This window comes from Microplitis demolitor, chromosome 5, assembly GCF_026212275.2.
Source record: "Microplitis demolitor isolate Queensland-Clemson2020A chromosome 5, iyMicDemo2.1a, whole genome shotgun sequence".
In the NCBI taxonomy this organism is placed as follows: Eukaryota; Metazoa; Arthropoda; class Insecta; order Hymenoptera; family Braconidae; genus Microplitis; species Microplitis demolitor.
In genome coordinates this window covers 19,085,980-19,100,215 of record NC_068549.1, presented here as the reverse complement: position 1 = coordinate 19,100,215, position 14,236 = coordinate 19,085,980, and the positions used below count along the sequence as shown (strand labels likewise).

At 28.0% G+C, this 14,236-nt stretch overlaps 3 protein-coding genes and 1 non-coding gene across 5 annotated transcripts; 2 read left to right on the top strand and 2 right to left on the bottom strand.

Annotated features, from left to right (window-relative positions):
* Nucleotides 1-2,708: 2,708 nt before the first annotated feature.
* Nucleotides 2,709-2,781, bottom strand: Trnaf-gaa (transfer RNA phenylalanine (anticodon GAA)). The gene has a single exon. It is a non-coding gene; the product is annotated as a tRNA-Phe (tRNA).
* Nucleotides 2,782-2,850: 69 nt separating this feature from the next.
* On the top strand, nt 2,851-6,540 carry LOC103569055 (lipid droplet-associated hydrolase). Of its 2 annotated transcripts, none has more exons than XM_008546137.2 (4): nt 2,851-3,138; nt 3,464-3,786; nt 3,860-4,051; nt 5,469-6,538. In XM_008546137.2, exons 2-4 carry the CDS (start codon nt 3,481-3,483, stop codon nt 5,907-5,909), a joined length of 939 nt encoding a protein of 312 aa, XP_008544359.1. In that variant the 5' UTR covers nt 2,851-3,138; nt 3,464-3,480; the 3' UTR covers nt 5,910-6,538. The 2 variants fall into 2 exon arrangements, with proteins under 2 accessions (XP_008544359.1, XP_008544360.1); XM_008546138.3 differs by lacking the exon at nt 2,851-3,138 and adding an exon at nt 3,153-3,239 and having other exon boundaries at nt 5,469-6,540.
* Nucleotides 6,541-6,567: 27 nt separating this feature from the next.
* LOC103569056 (proteasome subunit alpha type-4) lies at nt 6,568-9,048 on the bottom strand. Its single transcript, XM_008546139.2, has 3 exons — nt 8,939-9,048; nt 8,044-8,671; nt 6,568-6,860 (listed from the first exon to the last, which is right to left on the bottom strand). The coding sequence occupies exons 1-3, from the start codon at nt 8,939-8,941 to the stop codon at nt 6,718-6,720; spliced, it is 774 nt and encodes a 257-aa protein (XP_008544361.1). The 5' UTR covers nt 8,942-9,048; the 3' UTR covers nt 6,568-6,717.
* Nucleotides 9,049-11,103: 2,055 nt separating this feature from the next.
* Nucleotides 11,104-13,877, top strand: LOC103569058 (tRNA-dihydrouridine(20a/20b) synthase [NAD(P)+]-like). Its single transcript, XM_008546142.1, has 3 exons — nt 11,104-11,336; nt 11,416-11,613; nt 12,441-13,877. The coding sequence occupies exons 1-3, from the start codon at nt 11,260-11,262 to the stop codon at nt 13,243-13,245; spliced, it is 1,080 nt and encodes a 359-aa protein (XP_008544364.1). The 5' UTR covers nt 11,104-11,259; the 3' UTR covers nt 13,246-13,877.
* The last annotated feature ends 359 nt before the right edge of the window (nt 13,878-14,236 follow it).

Genomic DNA, 14,236 nt, shown 5'->3' with positions numbered 1-14,236 from the left:
AAGAATTTAACTGTAAGGGAGTTGAACACACCCTTTGGGCGGGATTTTCATAAATCCCACCTTAAATATTTCTTTATATCACTCAAGTAACTTCCCATTTATTTTTAACTCCGCCTGTTATTTAATTATTTTATTAAATTTGTTATTTTAACAATTAATTATTTTATTTATTTATTTAATTGGTTTATAATTAGTGATATTAAATATAAACAAATATCGATATTGTACTGATGCAATTGATTTGGATAATTTAATTTTTTAAACAAATTACCGATTGATTAATTGAATTAATTTGAATTTTTATTTTAATAGATTTAAATTTACGCGGGCTTTTATTTATTTTTAAAATTTTACTTTATTGGTTTTAATAATTTAATTTTTTAATGTTTAATCACTGGAGCTTTTAATACTTGAGTATTAATTTTACGAGAGAAAGATAAATAGTTTTTTTTATAAATTAAGTGATTGATAGTATTTTATATTTAGTGGATCATTTAATGGTTTTTTTTTTACTATTTATTTATGTTTTATGCTCATGTAATAAAAACTCGGTAATGGTCAATAAAATCTTCTTTAATCACTTGTGTTGTTTTAATTGCAATAAAACCGGTATAAATATATACGGGTTAATGATTTTTGGTTTGTTATTAGATGAAAAAATGTTTTTTCAAATTAATTGTAGATTGTACATGCAGGTAATTAATAATAATAAAAATAGTTGGGAATTTCATATTAATCTTATTTTTCATTTCATTTAATTGTTTGGATCGTAAAAATTCATTTTAAGTTTAATTGTTTAATATCGAAATTCGAGATAAAAATTTGTATTTGTATTTTAATATTTATTAGTAAAAATTATTGTTATTAAATATATTTATTGAGAAAACCTATGGTGTAAAAATGAATTAGTGAAATTCATCACTGGGAATCAGTGGATGGTTACTATTTCTACAGCTATTATATCACTAATTCAACTAATAATATACTTATAGCTGGTTCCCATCAACGAATATTCACTAATTCGAAGTAAATTTAACTGATTCATTTTTAGAGAACAAGCTTAATTATCCATACTCTCTTAAATTTGGAATATTGACTATTCGCTGCTTATTAGTGAAAAGTATATCACTAATTCAAATAGTGGTATATACTTTTCACTAGCAACAATGACTATTTACTGCGAAATAGTAATTATCACGTAATTTTCACTAATTTATTTTTAGAGAGTACACATAAAAAAAAATTAACTTGGTTCAAGTAAATTATTTTCTTCAAAATATCATTTTTGTTTCAAGCAACTTCTCAATTCAAAAAAAAGTTCAATCTTGAATAAATAAATTATAACTCTTCAATAAAGAATAAAAATTTTTCTTTCAAGAATGATATTTTTGAAAAAAGCGTTTTTTGTGTTTAAACAAGATGCATATTTATTTCTTCCAAGAATTTTTTTCTCTTGGTTTGAGGCCGATAATATTGACTCAGGATGATACCGACTTAGTTTGAGTATGGCGCATTTTTTGAATCAGGATGTTATTTTTATTATATTTTATTACTACAATAGTTACTTATACTAATTTTTAATTTGGAAGTTTAATACATATTTTTATTTAAAAAAAAATAAAAATTATTTATGCTAAAAATTTAAATAATATTTTCATTCAATGACTACATTTTCAATAATAGAAAATTTGAGGTTATGCAGTATATAGACATTGACAATTAGATACATTTACTGTGAAAATCTTTAAAGTTTGAACACAGTAATTATTTACTACTTTAGGTATTATGATAACGAAATTTATTCATATTTATATCCATTAAACACAAATAATTATTAACGGCGAAATTTATGTTTTGATGTTCATACATAGTTATGAACTTACAATTCAAATCTAACTACACTAACTGAAAATTGAGAAAAACAAGCAAATACGCTGGACTCATCGAGGCGCCACCTGGCGTCAAAATTTTACTTCACCCAAGTAAATCTGTTACTTGGTTTGATAGCTAGATTTATTGTGTGAAAAAAATATACTTTTGAACCAAGCATTTACAAATCATGATTTAAGAATCCTCAAACTCCTTAAGCCAAGGAATAAATTCTTGAAGCAAAAAAAGTAGAATTTTCTAAACTAGTATTCTTGGTTCAAGAATATTTCACTTGAATCAAGTCTTCATCAATTTTCTTTCTGTGTATATATACTCTCTAAACATGAATAAGTGAATATTCACTCATTCGGAGTGCTAATCGAACCACTTTTTGGGAATAGTGGTTCGACTTGCACTTTGAATTAGTCCATTAAGTATTCCGTTTATGTAAAATAAATTATTTCAATCCACTCTCTAAACATGAATTAGTGAAACAAATGCATATCTACTAATTCATACTTAGAGAGGAAGAAAAACCAGTGCTGTTTTAATTTTTCTGTACGGATCTTTGAAAACGCACAGAAAAAAATTTTCCTTTACCTCAAGAATATTTGATATCGCCGCAAGAAAATTTTCGTTTTCAATTTATAATACAAAAAAAAATTATTAGGGCAACTAAAAATTTTCTGGAGATGACCAAAAATTTTTTACGCCAAGAAATCCTTCTTTTTTGTTCACGATAAAAACGACAAAAATTTCTAAATTAAATTAATATAAACTCAATATAAATACTATTCTTACAATTTCAGCTGAAAATAGACGAAAAAATTTTAAAAAATTGCCGAAACCCGGGATCGAACCGGGGACATTTAGATCTTCAGTCTAACGCTCTCCCAGCTGAGCTATTTCGGCGCCTTGGTCACCGCTTTCACCTAGACATATATATATATATATATATACAAAATGGTTATCAAAATGGACTTTGTATTTTTATAACGTCACCGAAATTTTAAAGTAATCATCAACAACACATTAACACGTGAATAATAATCCGTTATTAAGGTCATACACAAGAATTCTATCTGCTTAGTAATATGATAGCAGAGCAGACGAAAACAATGTTACTATTACATATATACAGCAACTTTTCGTCTGCTCGATAATAGATTAGTCATTATTTTTTTATACCTTGAACCTTTCATTTACTCTCATAAGTATATTTAATACTTGGTGACCGCACATACTTTTTAGTGTACCAATAAATATTTGGTGAGTTAGGTTTTAGTCCCAACTATTTAATTGATAAATTTATTATAAGTAAATAAATATAATTCAGATATTAATCTAAATCAGTATTAAGCTACGTTCTGGTAAAAAAATATTGAATTAAGTTTTGATAAATGATATTTTTATATAATTGTAATATCAAATAAAATAAAAATTATTATTGTTGTATTAAGTAACAATTAATAATTTAAATAAATATTTAAATTTACTAGTAAAACATAACCTGCATTTTATATATGACGCAGTTTTATATGAACTTCGTAACTGACGTTTGAATTTTTTTGTTTTTTTGTTTCGTTTTATTTAGAAAAATAGAATTTCAAAATGCAACAGGCAATGCTCCAGTGTAATGGAGTCCATACTCATATAATAACTGAAGGCCGGTGGGTAGAAGAAGGTCTCTCTCCTACGGGTTCTAAAGATCTAGTGTTCGTAATACCGGGAAATCCTGGAATACCGGATTTTTACGTTGGATTCATCAAGGCATTGAAGTCAAGACTGCCACCAGAGACTCCAGTTTGGACAATAGGTCACGCTGGTCATGTACAACCACCTAAGCATTTACGTTATCTATCCAATGGTGATTGCAAGGAACCAGTTTACAGTTTGAAAGATCAATTAGAGCACAAGGTATTTAAAAATTACTAAATTTACTAGGTGACGATATACTTTATAATTGATGGCGCGTTTTTTTTTTATACAGATTGCATTTATCGAACAATACATTCCTAAAGATGCGAAACTTCATCTGGTAGGACACTCTATAGGCTGTTGGATGATTCTGCAGTTATTGAAAAATGAAGATTTTGCTAAACGTGTTGTTAAATGTTATTTGTTATTTCCAACGATTGAACGTATGGCTGAGACTCCCAATGGAAGATTTCTTACCAGAATTGTAAGTTTATTATTTATTGAGGGGGAAAGGGGTCTAAGACACAAAAAAAAAGTATATTTTTGTGTTTTTTTCTCAGAGTAGCTTCTTTATTAAAATTCTTCAAATTTATGATATTATTGAGCATCATTTCAAGAATGTTCAGCTAAATTTTCGTAAAAAAATATTGAAAAATAAGCCAGTGGTAGTGGGGAGAGACGAGTCACTAAAAAAAAAGTCTCCATGCCGTAGGCAGGATAACTCATAACTGCCTCACCTGAAATCAAAAAACCAAAAAGATTTCTTTAGTACATAAGTTTATCTTAGATTTGAACGAAAGATTTTTTTTTCAATAATTACTTATTTTTTAATTAAACAAAAGAAGCAATTTTTGGCAAAAAATCAGAGTTTTTTTATTGCTACTTTACCAAAAATTCAAAAATGAATATTTTGTTTATTCCTTCATTCAAATCCAAGATAAACTTATGTACTAAAGAAATCTTTTCGGTTTTTTGATTTCAGTCATGAGTTATCCTGCCTACGGCATGGAGACTTTTTTTTAACGTGACTCATCTCTCCCCACTACCACTGGCTTATTTTTCAATATTTTTTTATGAAAATTTATCAGAATATTCTTGGAATGATGCTTAACAATGTCACAAATTTTTAAAATTTTAATAAAGAAGCTACTCTGAAAAAAAAAAAAAATCACAAAAATATTATTTTTTTTGTATCTCAAACCCCTTTCCCTCCTTAATTTTTGATAAGAAAATATTTAGATATAAGATATTTTCGACAATTTTCTGATAAGATTTCGACTTTTACAACTTAAATTCAATTTTTGTCAACTTTTAGAGCTTTTTTCATCTTAGTTTCAACTTATTAATATTTTTTTATCTTATTTTTTCAACTTATTCATCTTCACTTCGAGCACGACAGTCATTTGCCTTACTCTTGATTTTCTGAACCAAGTCGAAAAAAAAGGTTATTTATTCGCCTTACTCTAGATTTTCTCAGCCAAGTCAAAAGCAAGCAGTATTTTTTAGTACCAAATACATTTTTGCGTTTTACCTTAGTTTTGACATTTTCTCCTAATAATTTAAGACGAATAAGTCTAAACCAACTCAATTTTGACTTTTTCGTCTTAAATCGTGACTAAGTGCCAGTTAAGTCTAAACCAATGCAAAAACTCAATGAATTTCATATCTCATTTGCACCATAAAGTTTCTACAGAAGGTGACATTTTATTTCGGTTGTTAATTTCCGTCAACTTGGAATCAAAATGGCTGTCAGGAGACATTTAATAAAATTATTTTGAATTCACTTGCGAGTTTTAATGCCCATTTAGCCGGTCGATTATAAAATGAAAACTATAATACGCGATTCTAAATAATTTTCATTAAAAATAAATAAATCTATTTTGATATTATTCTGTTTCCAGGTATTGAGAATAGCAGCTTTATTAGTATTTTTATGCTGGGTGTTTTCATTCTTCCCAATGATACTGCGATCAATTTTAATCCGTATTTTCGGAGGTTATTTTGCAGGAATTACAAGTAAAAGTCTTAAACCAGTTCACCAACTTTTAGATCCACCAGTACTAGACAGAGTATTCAAATTAGCTGACGATGAAATGATTAAAGTACAGGAATTAGATTATGAAATAATCGAAAAATATTCCAATAAACTGTGGCTTTATTACGGAGCAACCGATGGTTGGACTCCAACACATTTTTACCATCAATTAAAAGAAAAATATCAAGATATAAATGCCGAAATTTGTCAACGTGGTTTTCGGCATGCATTTGTACTGACAGATGAAATTGAAGTGGGTAAAATGGTCGGTGATAATATTAGTCAAACAATATCGAATAATTCTTAAATATTTAATCTTTTAAAATTTAACGCTTAAGGCCATTTACAGACAGTGACCCCAACTTTTTAAAAATATGCAATGATTTTTAGCTGTGATAGCCGTACTCAAATTTGATTACAGTCATTCACAGACAGTGTCTCCTACTTTTGTAAAATTTTTAATAATTTTCAACTGTCATTAGCATATTAAAATTTTATTAATTAATTTAAAAAAAAAATTAAAGCATTAATTGAAAAAAAGACAACGTAGAAGTAATTTTACCGAGATATGGAATTTAAAAAAAATTACTTACAATTTGTAATTGTAATTATTGGAAGTTGAACGAAGTTTGTTAAATAAATTTCAGTAAAATCTTCATGTCAAATTTATAATGAGAATATTTGTTTAACTCCTAATTGATAACAACTGTAATTTTTTTAAAAATTATATATCTCGGTGAAATTACTACTACGTTATCTTTATTTCAATTAAAGTTTGTCTTTTCAAATTAATTAATAAAATTTGAATACGCTTGACAGTTGAAAGTCATTGCTATTTTTAAAAAATGGGGAAGCACTGTCTGATAATGGTTTTACAATAATAACATGCATTTACGGGAATAGATATGTGGGTTAGGATTTGTTTTATAATTACGTATAATAATTTTGTATAATTAACCTTGAAATATATTGATTTGATTATTTAATAAATTTTATTATTTTATTTAATATAATGATGAAAAAAGAATGAATTTAATTACCTCCGTGAAAAAACTCATACAACGCACCGAAGCGTAATGTATTTATAATTAATATTATTATCATAATTTTAAAAATCAGAGCTTTTGTTTCTCTTTCTTAGATTGCTCGGCAAGTGCTTCTAGTCGGTCATGCTCTTCAATCAAAGCTGTTACTTCAGCGGCTGCTAAAATTCTTGTTATTGTTTTACCATTTTCACGAGTTAGTGTCGCCATTTCAACTGAAAATTTAGTATAAAAAAAATTATATACATATAAATAAATAGTTTATTAATTAAATAATAGATTGTGTGACGAGAGATTAAATAAGACGATTTTGAAGTTTGATAGAGCCGAAGGCAAGTGGTGCCATCATACTAAGTTTGAAATCGTGTTTTATTTTGTATCGCATTCTGCATTTTTCATAATCTGCATGGAAAATTATAATTTAAATGGCTTGAGTCAGTCGAAATCAAGAAATTAATTCAAAGGGTAAAAAAAATTCGTTCCAAATAAGTTCGACATGTAGAACTTTTTTGAACTTTTGCAATTTGAACAGTAAAAAAAATGTATCTAAAATTTTATATGAGCGAAATTTGAGTAAAAAATAACGTTTTTAAAAATTTGGAAACTTTTTTCGCGATGGTTTTTTTAGGATTACTCTGGGACCGGCATAATAAGACAATTTAAAGATTAGATCTGAAAACAAGACACTTGAATGAAGCTGAAATCTAGCAGGCGTAATTAGTAGCGGCCAACAATTCTTTGCGTGGCCGCTACTTATTACGGTCGCTAGCTTCAGCTACATTACACATGAAGCTACAATTTGCTTTTTTTATTATTGTTGTACGACCATTTTTTTTCGAGTTTTACACCCTGTTGAAAATCATGATTAAGTGCACTTAAAAATTTGAAATTTCTTAATATCCTTTAATTTTTGTGACTAATGTATTATAGATAAATTTTAAAATTTTGAACTGTCGCGATTAAACTCCCGGATACTTTTCGAAATTTCCTGACATTTACATACTTCCCGGTGGCATTTAATTCTCTTATAATTCACGGTTTGTGGCCACGTATTTGTTTCTAATGTCAACTTTTTTAGAGCGAGGTTAAAATGTAGTAAAAAAGCGTTATAAAAATTTTTTTTTTTAAACTCTTTTTTTACCCAAATCGGACACAAAGTCCTAGAAGAATTTTTTCTTTTACTATAAAAATTACAAAAGTTCTACTCGAAGTTCTAATCGGTCTCAAATTTATAACTTCTACGTCAAACTTTTTTTGAATCTTTTTGGAACGAATATTTTTTACACAGGTTGGTCTGGAATTGTTTTGTTCCACGAACTAGAAAGACATGAAAACTGAGTTCCATTGCAGGTTATATGAAAACAATTAAAAATTACTAAGTAATTATAAACATCGCACCTTTTTCAGCGGTAAGTTTAGTCATGTCAAGAGTTTTAGACAAAACTTTAATAGCTAATGCCTGAGCATCTTTCAAAGTAGTCTCTCCTTCTTTGTACTCTTGTTTCAATGATGAAATGGCTGCTGCTGAATTATTGCCAATACATGTAGCCTTCCACCCACCATAATTACCACTCGGATCGGACTGGTACAACTGGTAGCCGTAATGTTTGTCCCATCCCATGTAAAGAATTGAAACACCGAAAGGTCTTTTACCACCGAATTGAGTGTATGCCTGCTTTACATCACACAACCATGATACCAATTGCTCGCAAGGTATTGTCTCGCCATACTGAAGTAAGTATCTCTGGCCGATCAATCTCAACTCATTTGTCAGTACATTTGCATCAGATGTTATGCCAGCAACTGAACAAACTACATCTTCATTGAGCTTGTAAATTTTTTCCGAAAAAAATACTTCATCCAGAAGTTTATTTGTGTTTCGTCTTTCAGCTGCCAATAGAATTCCATCGTTTGCTAAAATTCCAAGACAGGTTCCGGCATGACTGATTGCTTCCATGGCATATTCCACTTGGTACAAACGTCCCTCGGGAGAGAATATTGTCGTACGGGTATCATATCGGCGAGCCTATTAAATTTAAGATTTAAATTCAAAAATATCAAAAATTGACAATCATGATATTGAAAATATTGAAAAATAAATTCATATGATAAATAATTGATAAAATATTGCTATTAATAATAAATAATTCATAAAGTTTATGTGAATGACAATGCATTATCGAATGTAACCTAACTTTTGACACTTGACAATAAATAAAAAATAAATAACGACTTTTAATTTTATTTATTGTCAATTATTTTATTACGAATATTTATTTAAATTATCACTTACCATTTTATTTAATTACTCGATATATTTATGTATTTAATAAATTGTATACTAATCACTGTAGTTTTTCGTATCACGATTCGTGATGAGTTTCTACGAGTATACAAGAACTATATGGAAATCAACACTAACGCCTGTCTTCTGTCACTTTTTGCACTAAATTTGAACTTTGATTGAATTTTTATTTAAAACACGTAAAAATAAAATTTAGGGCCAGTTTTATAATATTAATTGAGTCCGAATAAAATTGAACCTGGTTTTAAAAACTGGGCCTTATCACGATAATTGTTGATACAATTTTATTTAAATTTTTAAAATAAATTTATAGTAATTACCCGCATGTAGTAATTTTTCTTTTTTTTTTAAATAATTTTGAAAGAATATTTAAATTATCGTTTTTTGTTATAAAAATATAGGTAAAATTTTGTTTAATTTTCAATATGTGCAGATTTTATGAATGTATATGTAGAAGACATCAGACAAATTTAAAGTTATAAATAATTTAAAAAATAGTATTTATAAAAAATTGCGCTTATTGATTATAAAATTTTTTAAATATGCATATATTTTATTCAAATTTTATTTTAATAATAATTTATTTATTTTTTAATAATTTAAAATTTGTCTGATGTCAATATAAAATGGCGGCAGAACCTCATAGAAAAATATTTAAAAAATTAAAAAAAAAAACACTTGAGTGTTTAAACAAACCTTGGTGGGGAAATAATATGCAGAAGGGTATCCTAATACATTTGGAGATTTGAATTAAATTGCTCCAAGTGTATTGCAGCTAAAATAACGTCACTTAACTGCTATTTCCCACCAGACGATGCCAGATGATTTTGCTCAGGAACTTGGAAGTTATCAGCATCAGCAATTCGCAACACTTTACACTAGGACTGAACACTCAACACTTAACGACACCGCAGGCACTTTGCACTATTTTAATTTTACAAACACTGCATATTTTAATTAAACAATCACTATGAGCATAAATTTAATGGATAATTCCGCGAATTAACTGCAATACTGTCTTTCAATTTAAACGTAAAGAAGGATCTGGACTATTACTGCCGTTGTTGATGATACTGACTGCTGCTATTGGACCGCCAGTTAATACAAAACAATCGATTTTGCGATTCATTCCCCCACCCCCACTTTAGCAAAATGAACGTTGAATACAGCAACGCGCAGTAGCGCCAACTTGGCGCGAAATTTCAAAATTGAAATTTAATAATTTCATTAAAATCTATGTGTTAATAATTATATTAATTAGACCTTAAAATATACTCGAATATTTTTATTTTCATCAATAATTTATTAAATATTCTTATTCTTTGCGCGGTAAATTTAAATATTCGAAAAGCTATTGATAAATAAATTTTAATAAAGTTATTAAATTTCAATTTTAAAATTTCGCGCCATTGGCGCTACTGCCCGTTGCTGTATTCAACGTTCAAATTTTTGCTAAAGTGGGGGGTGGGGGAATGAATCGCAAAATCGATTGTTTTGTATCAACTGGCGGTCCAATAGCGGCACTCAGTATCATCGACGACGCCAGTAGTCCAGATCCTTCTTTACGTTTAAATTGAAACACAGTATTGCAGTCAATTCGCGGAATTAACCATTGAATTTATGCTCATAGTAATTGTTTAATTAAAATGTACAGTGTTTGTAAAATTAAAATAGTCCAAAGTGTCTGTGGTGTCATTAAGTGTTGAATATTCAGTGCTAGTGTAAAGTGTTGCGAATTGCTGATGCTGATAACTTCCAAGTTCCTGAGCAAAATCATCTGGCATCGTCTGGTGGGAAATAGCAGTTAAGTGACGTTTTTTTAGCTGCAATGCACTTGGAGCAATTTAATTCAAATCTCCAAATGTATTAGGACACCCTTCTGCATATTATTTCTCCACCAAGGTTTGTTCCAACACTCAAGTGTTTTTTTTTTAATTTTTAAAATATTTTTCTATGATATTCTGCCGCCAATTTATTTTGACGTACGGTTTTTAATTTTTCTCCAATTTCTTATAATTTATTTTTCAAATATTCAAATTTACCGCGTAAGTAATAATAATAATTAATAAGAGTGCATTCCGAAATGCGTTTCGCTACAACTGCTCGCAGCGCGTATAGAGGGAGTTGATTGTTATTCCATATTTGTTGTGAGTTCTGACACGTTGGATTTGGTTAGAATCGCTCGATCCGCCTGTCAAAAATAATTTACAAAAAATAGTAAAAAGAAACAATAAATATTTTTATTTTTCTTTGTTTTCTAATAATTACATCACTAGTAAATTGATTTATTAATACAATAATAATGCACAATGTCAGTAGACATATTAGAACTATTGCAAGCACCCGAAATGACAAGAGTTTGTGCGCCAATGGTGCGATACAGCAAGTAAGTATTATTTGTTTTTAATTAAAACTACAGTGAGTGATTGCAATAAAAATTAATTTTAATTTTAATTTTAATTTAGATTGGCTTTCCGAACACTAGTAAGACGTTACAACTGCGATATTTGTTTTACACCCATGATCTTGGCTGATTCGTTTGTAAAATCTAAGGAAGCACGTGATAATGAATTTTCAACAAATGCTGGAGATAAACCTTTGATTGTTCAATTTGCTGCTAAAAATACTGATGATTTTGCTGATGCAGCTGAACTTGTTGCTCCGTAAGTATAATTTATGTTACAACTTATTATTATACTTTTGTAGTTTATGTACGTATTCAGTATAACTTTAATTAATTAATGGGAAATAAAGACACTATCTGCAATTATTTTTTATTATTGACGTGAGAGTATGGTATATTATGGTGGATATTAATTACAAAAAGTCAATTTTGAAATTTAAATTTTACATCATTAAAGTTAAAGTTATGTGATGATACTGCAATTAGCCAACGTTTAATTTTTGAATTTTTTTAGAAATGATAAATTTAGAAAAAAAAAATTTTTTAAAATTGCACCTGTAGTTTTTTCAATTTTCTATATGTGCATTTTTTAGTTTTTTTTTTTTTTTTTTTAAATCAAATTATTGAAAAAAAGATCCGAAAGTTTTTGTCCGTTAACCTCTGGATCATAAATTAGCCACGATACTGAAGTTAGCAGACAGTTCAAAGTTTTCGAATTTTTGTTTCGAAAACTTATTTAAAAAAAAAAAAATAAAAATATGCACATGTAGAAAATTTAATAAACTATAAGTGCAATTTTTTCAAATATTTTTTTTTTTTTGATAATTTATTGTTTAAAAAATAATCCAAAAATTATTGGACGTCGGATAACTTCAGTATCATAAATTAGCCAACTTTTGATAACTTTTGGATTTTTTTAAAACAGTAAATTCAGAAAAAAAAAATTTCAAAAAATTGCATCTGTAGTTTTTTAAATTTTCTACATGTGCATATTTTCAGTTTAAATTAAATTATTTCCGTTAATTAATTATGATTTATTATTATATCTAAAAATTATTATTTATATTTATATAATTTATTAATTAGGTACTGCAGTGGCGTCGATTTAAATTGCGGATGTCCTCAAAGATGGGTAATGAGTGATGGTTATGGCGCTAAATTACTTGAAAATCCCCAACTGGTTAAAGACTTGATTTCCCAAGTAAGAAATCGTATTCCTAAACCATTTACAGTATCAGTTAAAATTCGTTTATTGAATGACATAAATAAGAGTATCAACTTTTGTAAAATAATGGAACATGCTGGAGTGTCATTTTTAACAATTCACGCGCGAACTCCACAAATGAGAAAGGAACCAATAAATATAGAAGGTCTTAAATTAATTCGTGATTGTGTAAAAATTCCTTTGATCGCTAATGGGAATGTCAGATCTCTCGAAGACGCTGAAAATTTACATGCAGTATCAAAGTGTCAGGGTGTGATGATTGCCGGTGGAATTTTGAAAAATCCATCAATATTTTCTGGATCATCAGTGACTCCTTTGAGTTGCATTCAAGACTGGCTTGATATCACAACAGCAATTCCTACTAAATTTCTTACATTACATCAACATCTTGTTTTTATGCTAGAAAAAATTTTACCGTATGATGAAAGATTGATATTTAATAATTTAAAAGATTCACAGTCTGTTTATGATTTTATCGATTCTTATTATAACATAAGACCACAATTTTCTTATACAGATGATAAGTATCATTATCTTAAACCAACTAATTGTGATTATAATATTAGTCCATTAGAAAGAAAACGAAATTCATTAGATGTTTTAATGAATGATCTTGATGATAAAAATGAATCATTTTTTTCAAGTATTTTTAATGATAATATTTAATTTACTTTTATAATAAACCCATGTAAAAAAAATCATTCCAAAAACTTTCATGACAGTGAACTTACGGAATTGAGACAATTCTGAATTTCAACCTAGACAGCATTCAAGTCGGAATAACAGCTTTACGATGTCTTTTTGAAGGCGTCCTCAAAAAGTCTGATAATGACTTCTTAAAGGTGTCATTTTTAAGAACTCTTAATTAAGAGTTCTTGAAGACTTCATAAATAAGACATCAATTTTGTGACATCTAAATGTATTATTTTTTAAACTTTTTTATGTGGTTTTTTATGAACATTTTTATGAAGTTAAAATTAGGAGCTCCTTGAGACGTCATGGTAAATTCATACTAAAGTTTGATTTGCGGTCAGAAAAAAGAACTCTTTGAGAACTCTTTTTAAAGACTTCTTACTGAGTTCGCTAGGTGGCTCATTCGACATCTTGAAAACTTCTTAAGACTTCTTAGTCTTCAAACTTCTTTACGATCTTGATGGAACGTCAAAATCATAAATAGGAATTCATTCAGGACGCATCAAGACGTCATTTTGCTATTTGGGAATTTGAAGATTTTTGCAATTTTTAAAAAATTTGAAAGTTAATTTTCAACTGGTGGAGGCTTTTCCCGTGCGTTTTTTTTTGAATTTTTCCAGCAAAAGTAATTTAAATTGACAATTTTTTGGGTTTGAAGAACAAAAAAAAGAAACTAATAAAGAATTATGAATATGTATGACTTTAGTTAGAATTATTCAGGTATGAAAGAAAAAAAAAAATAAAATAATTTGAAAATTTTTTTACTTTTATTAGAACTTTTTGCAAGGTCAGTTTTTTTTTTTTTTTTTCGTAGTCGTTCAAAAATAATCCGGAAAATAAATGATTGGAAATAATTATGAACTCACAAAATTTTAAATTCAAATCATTTTTGGTCAAAAAATTTCAAAAAAAAAAAATAAAAACCCATAAGAAAATTTTATACTACAGTCAGACCTCGTTATAA

Coding starts and splice junctions, on each gene's coding strand:
- LOC103569058 (XM_008546142.1), top strand. CDS start 11,260: ATGTCAGTAGACATATTAGAACTATTGCAAGCACCCGAAATGACAAGA. Junction 11,337..11,415: donor CCAATGGTGCGATACAGCAA/GTAAGTATTATT, acceptor ATTTTAATTTAG/ATTGGCTTTCCGAACACTAG. Junction 11,614..12,440: donor GCAGCTGAACTTGTTGCTCC/GTAAGTATAATT, acceptor TTTATTAATTAG/GTACTGCAGTGGCGTCGATT.
- LOC103569056 (XM_008546139.2), bottom strand. Junction 6,861..8,043: donor TAAACTTACCGCTGAAAAAG/GTGCGATGTTTA, acceptor CTAAATTTTCAG/TTGAAATGGCGACACTAACT.
- LOC103569055 (XM_008546138.3), top strand. CDS start 3,481: ATGCAACAGGCAATGCTCCAGTGTAATGGAGTCCATACTCATATAATA. Junction 3,787..3,859: donor AAGATCAATTAGAGCACAAG/GTATTTAAAAAT, acceptor TTTTTTATACAG/ATTGCATTTATCGAACAATA. Junction 4,052..5,468: donor GAAGATTTCTTACCAGAATT/GTAAGTTTATTA, acceptor TTCTGTTTCCAG/GTATTGAGAATAGCAGCTTT.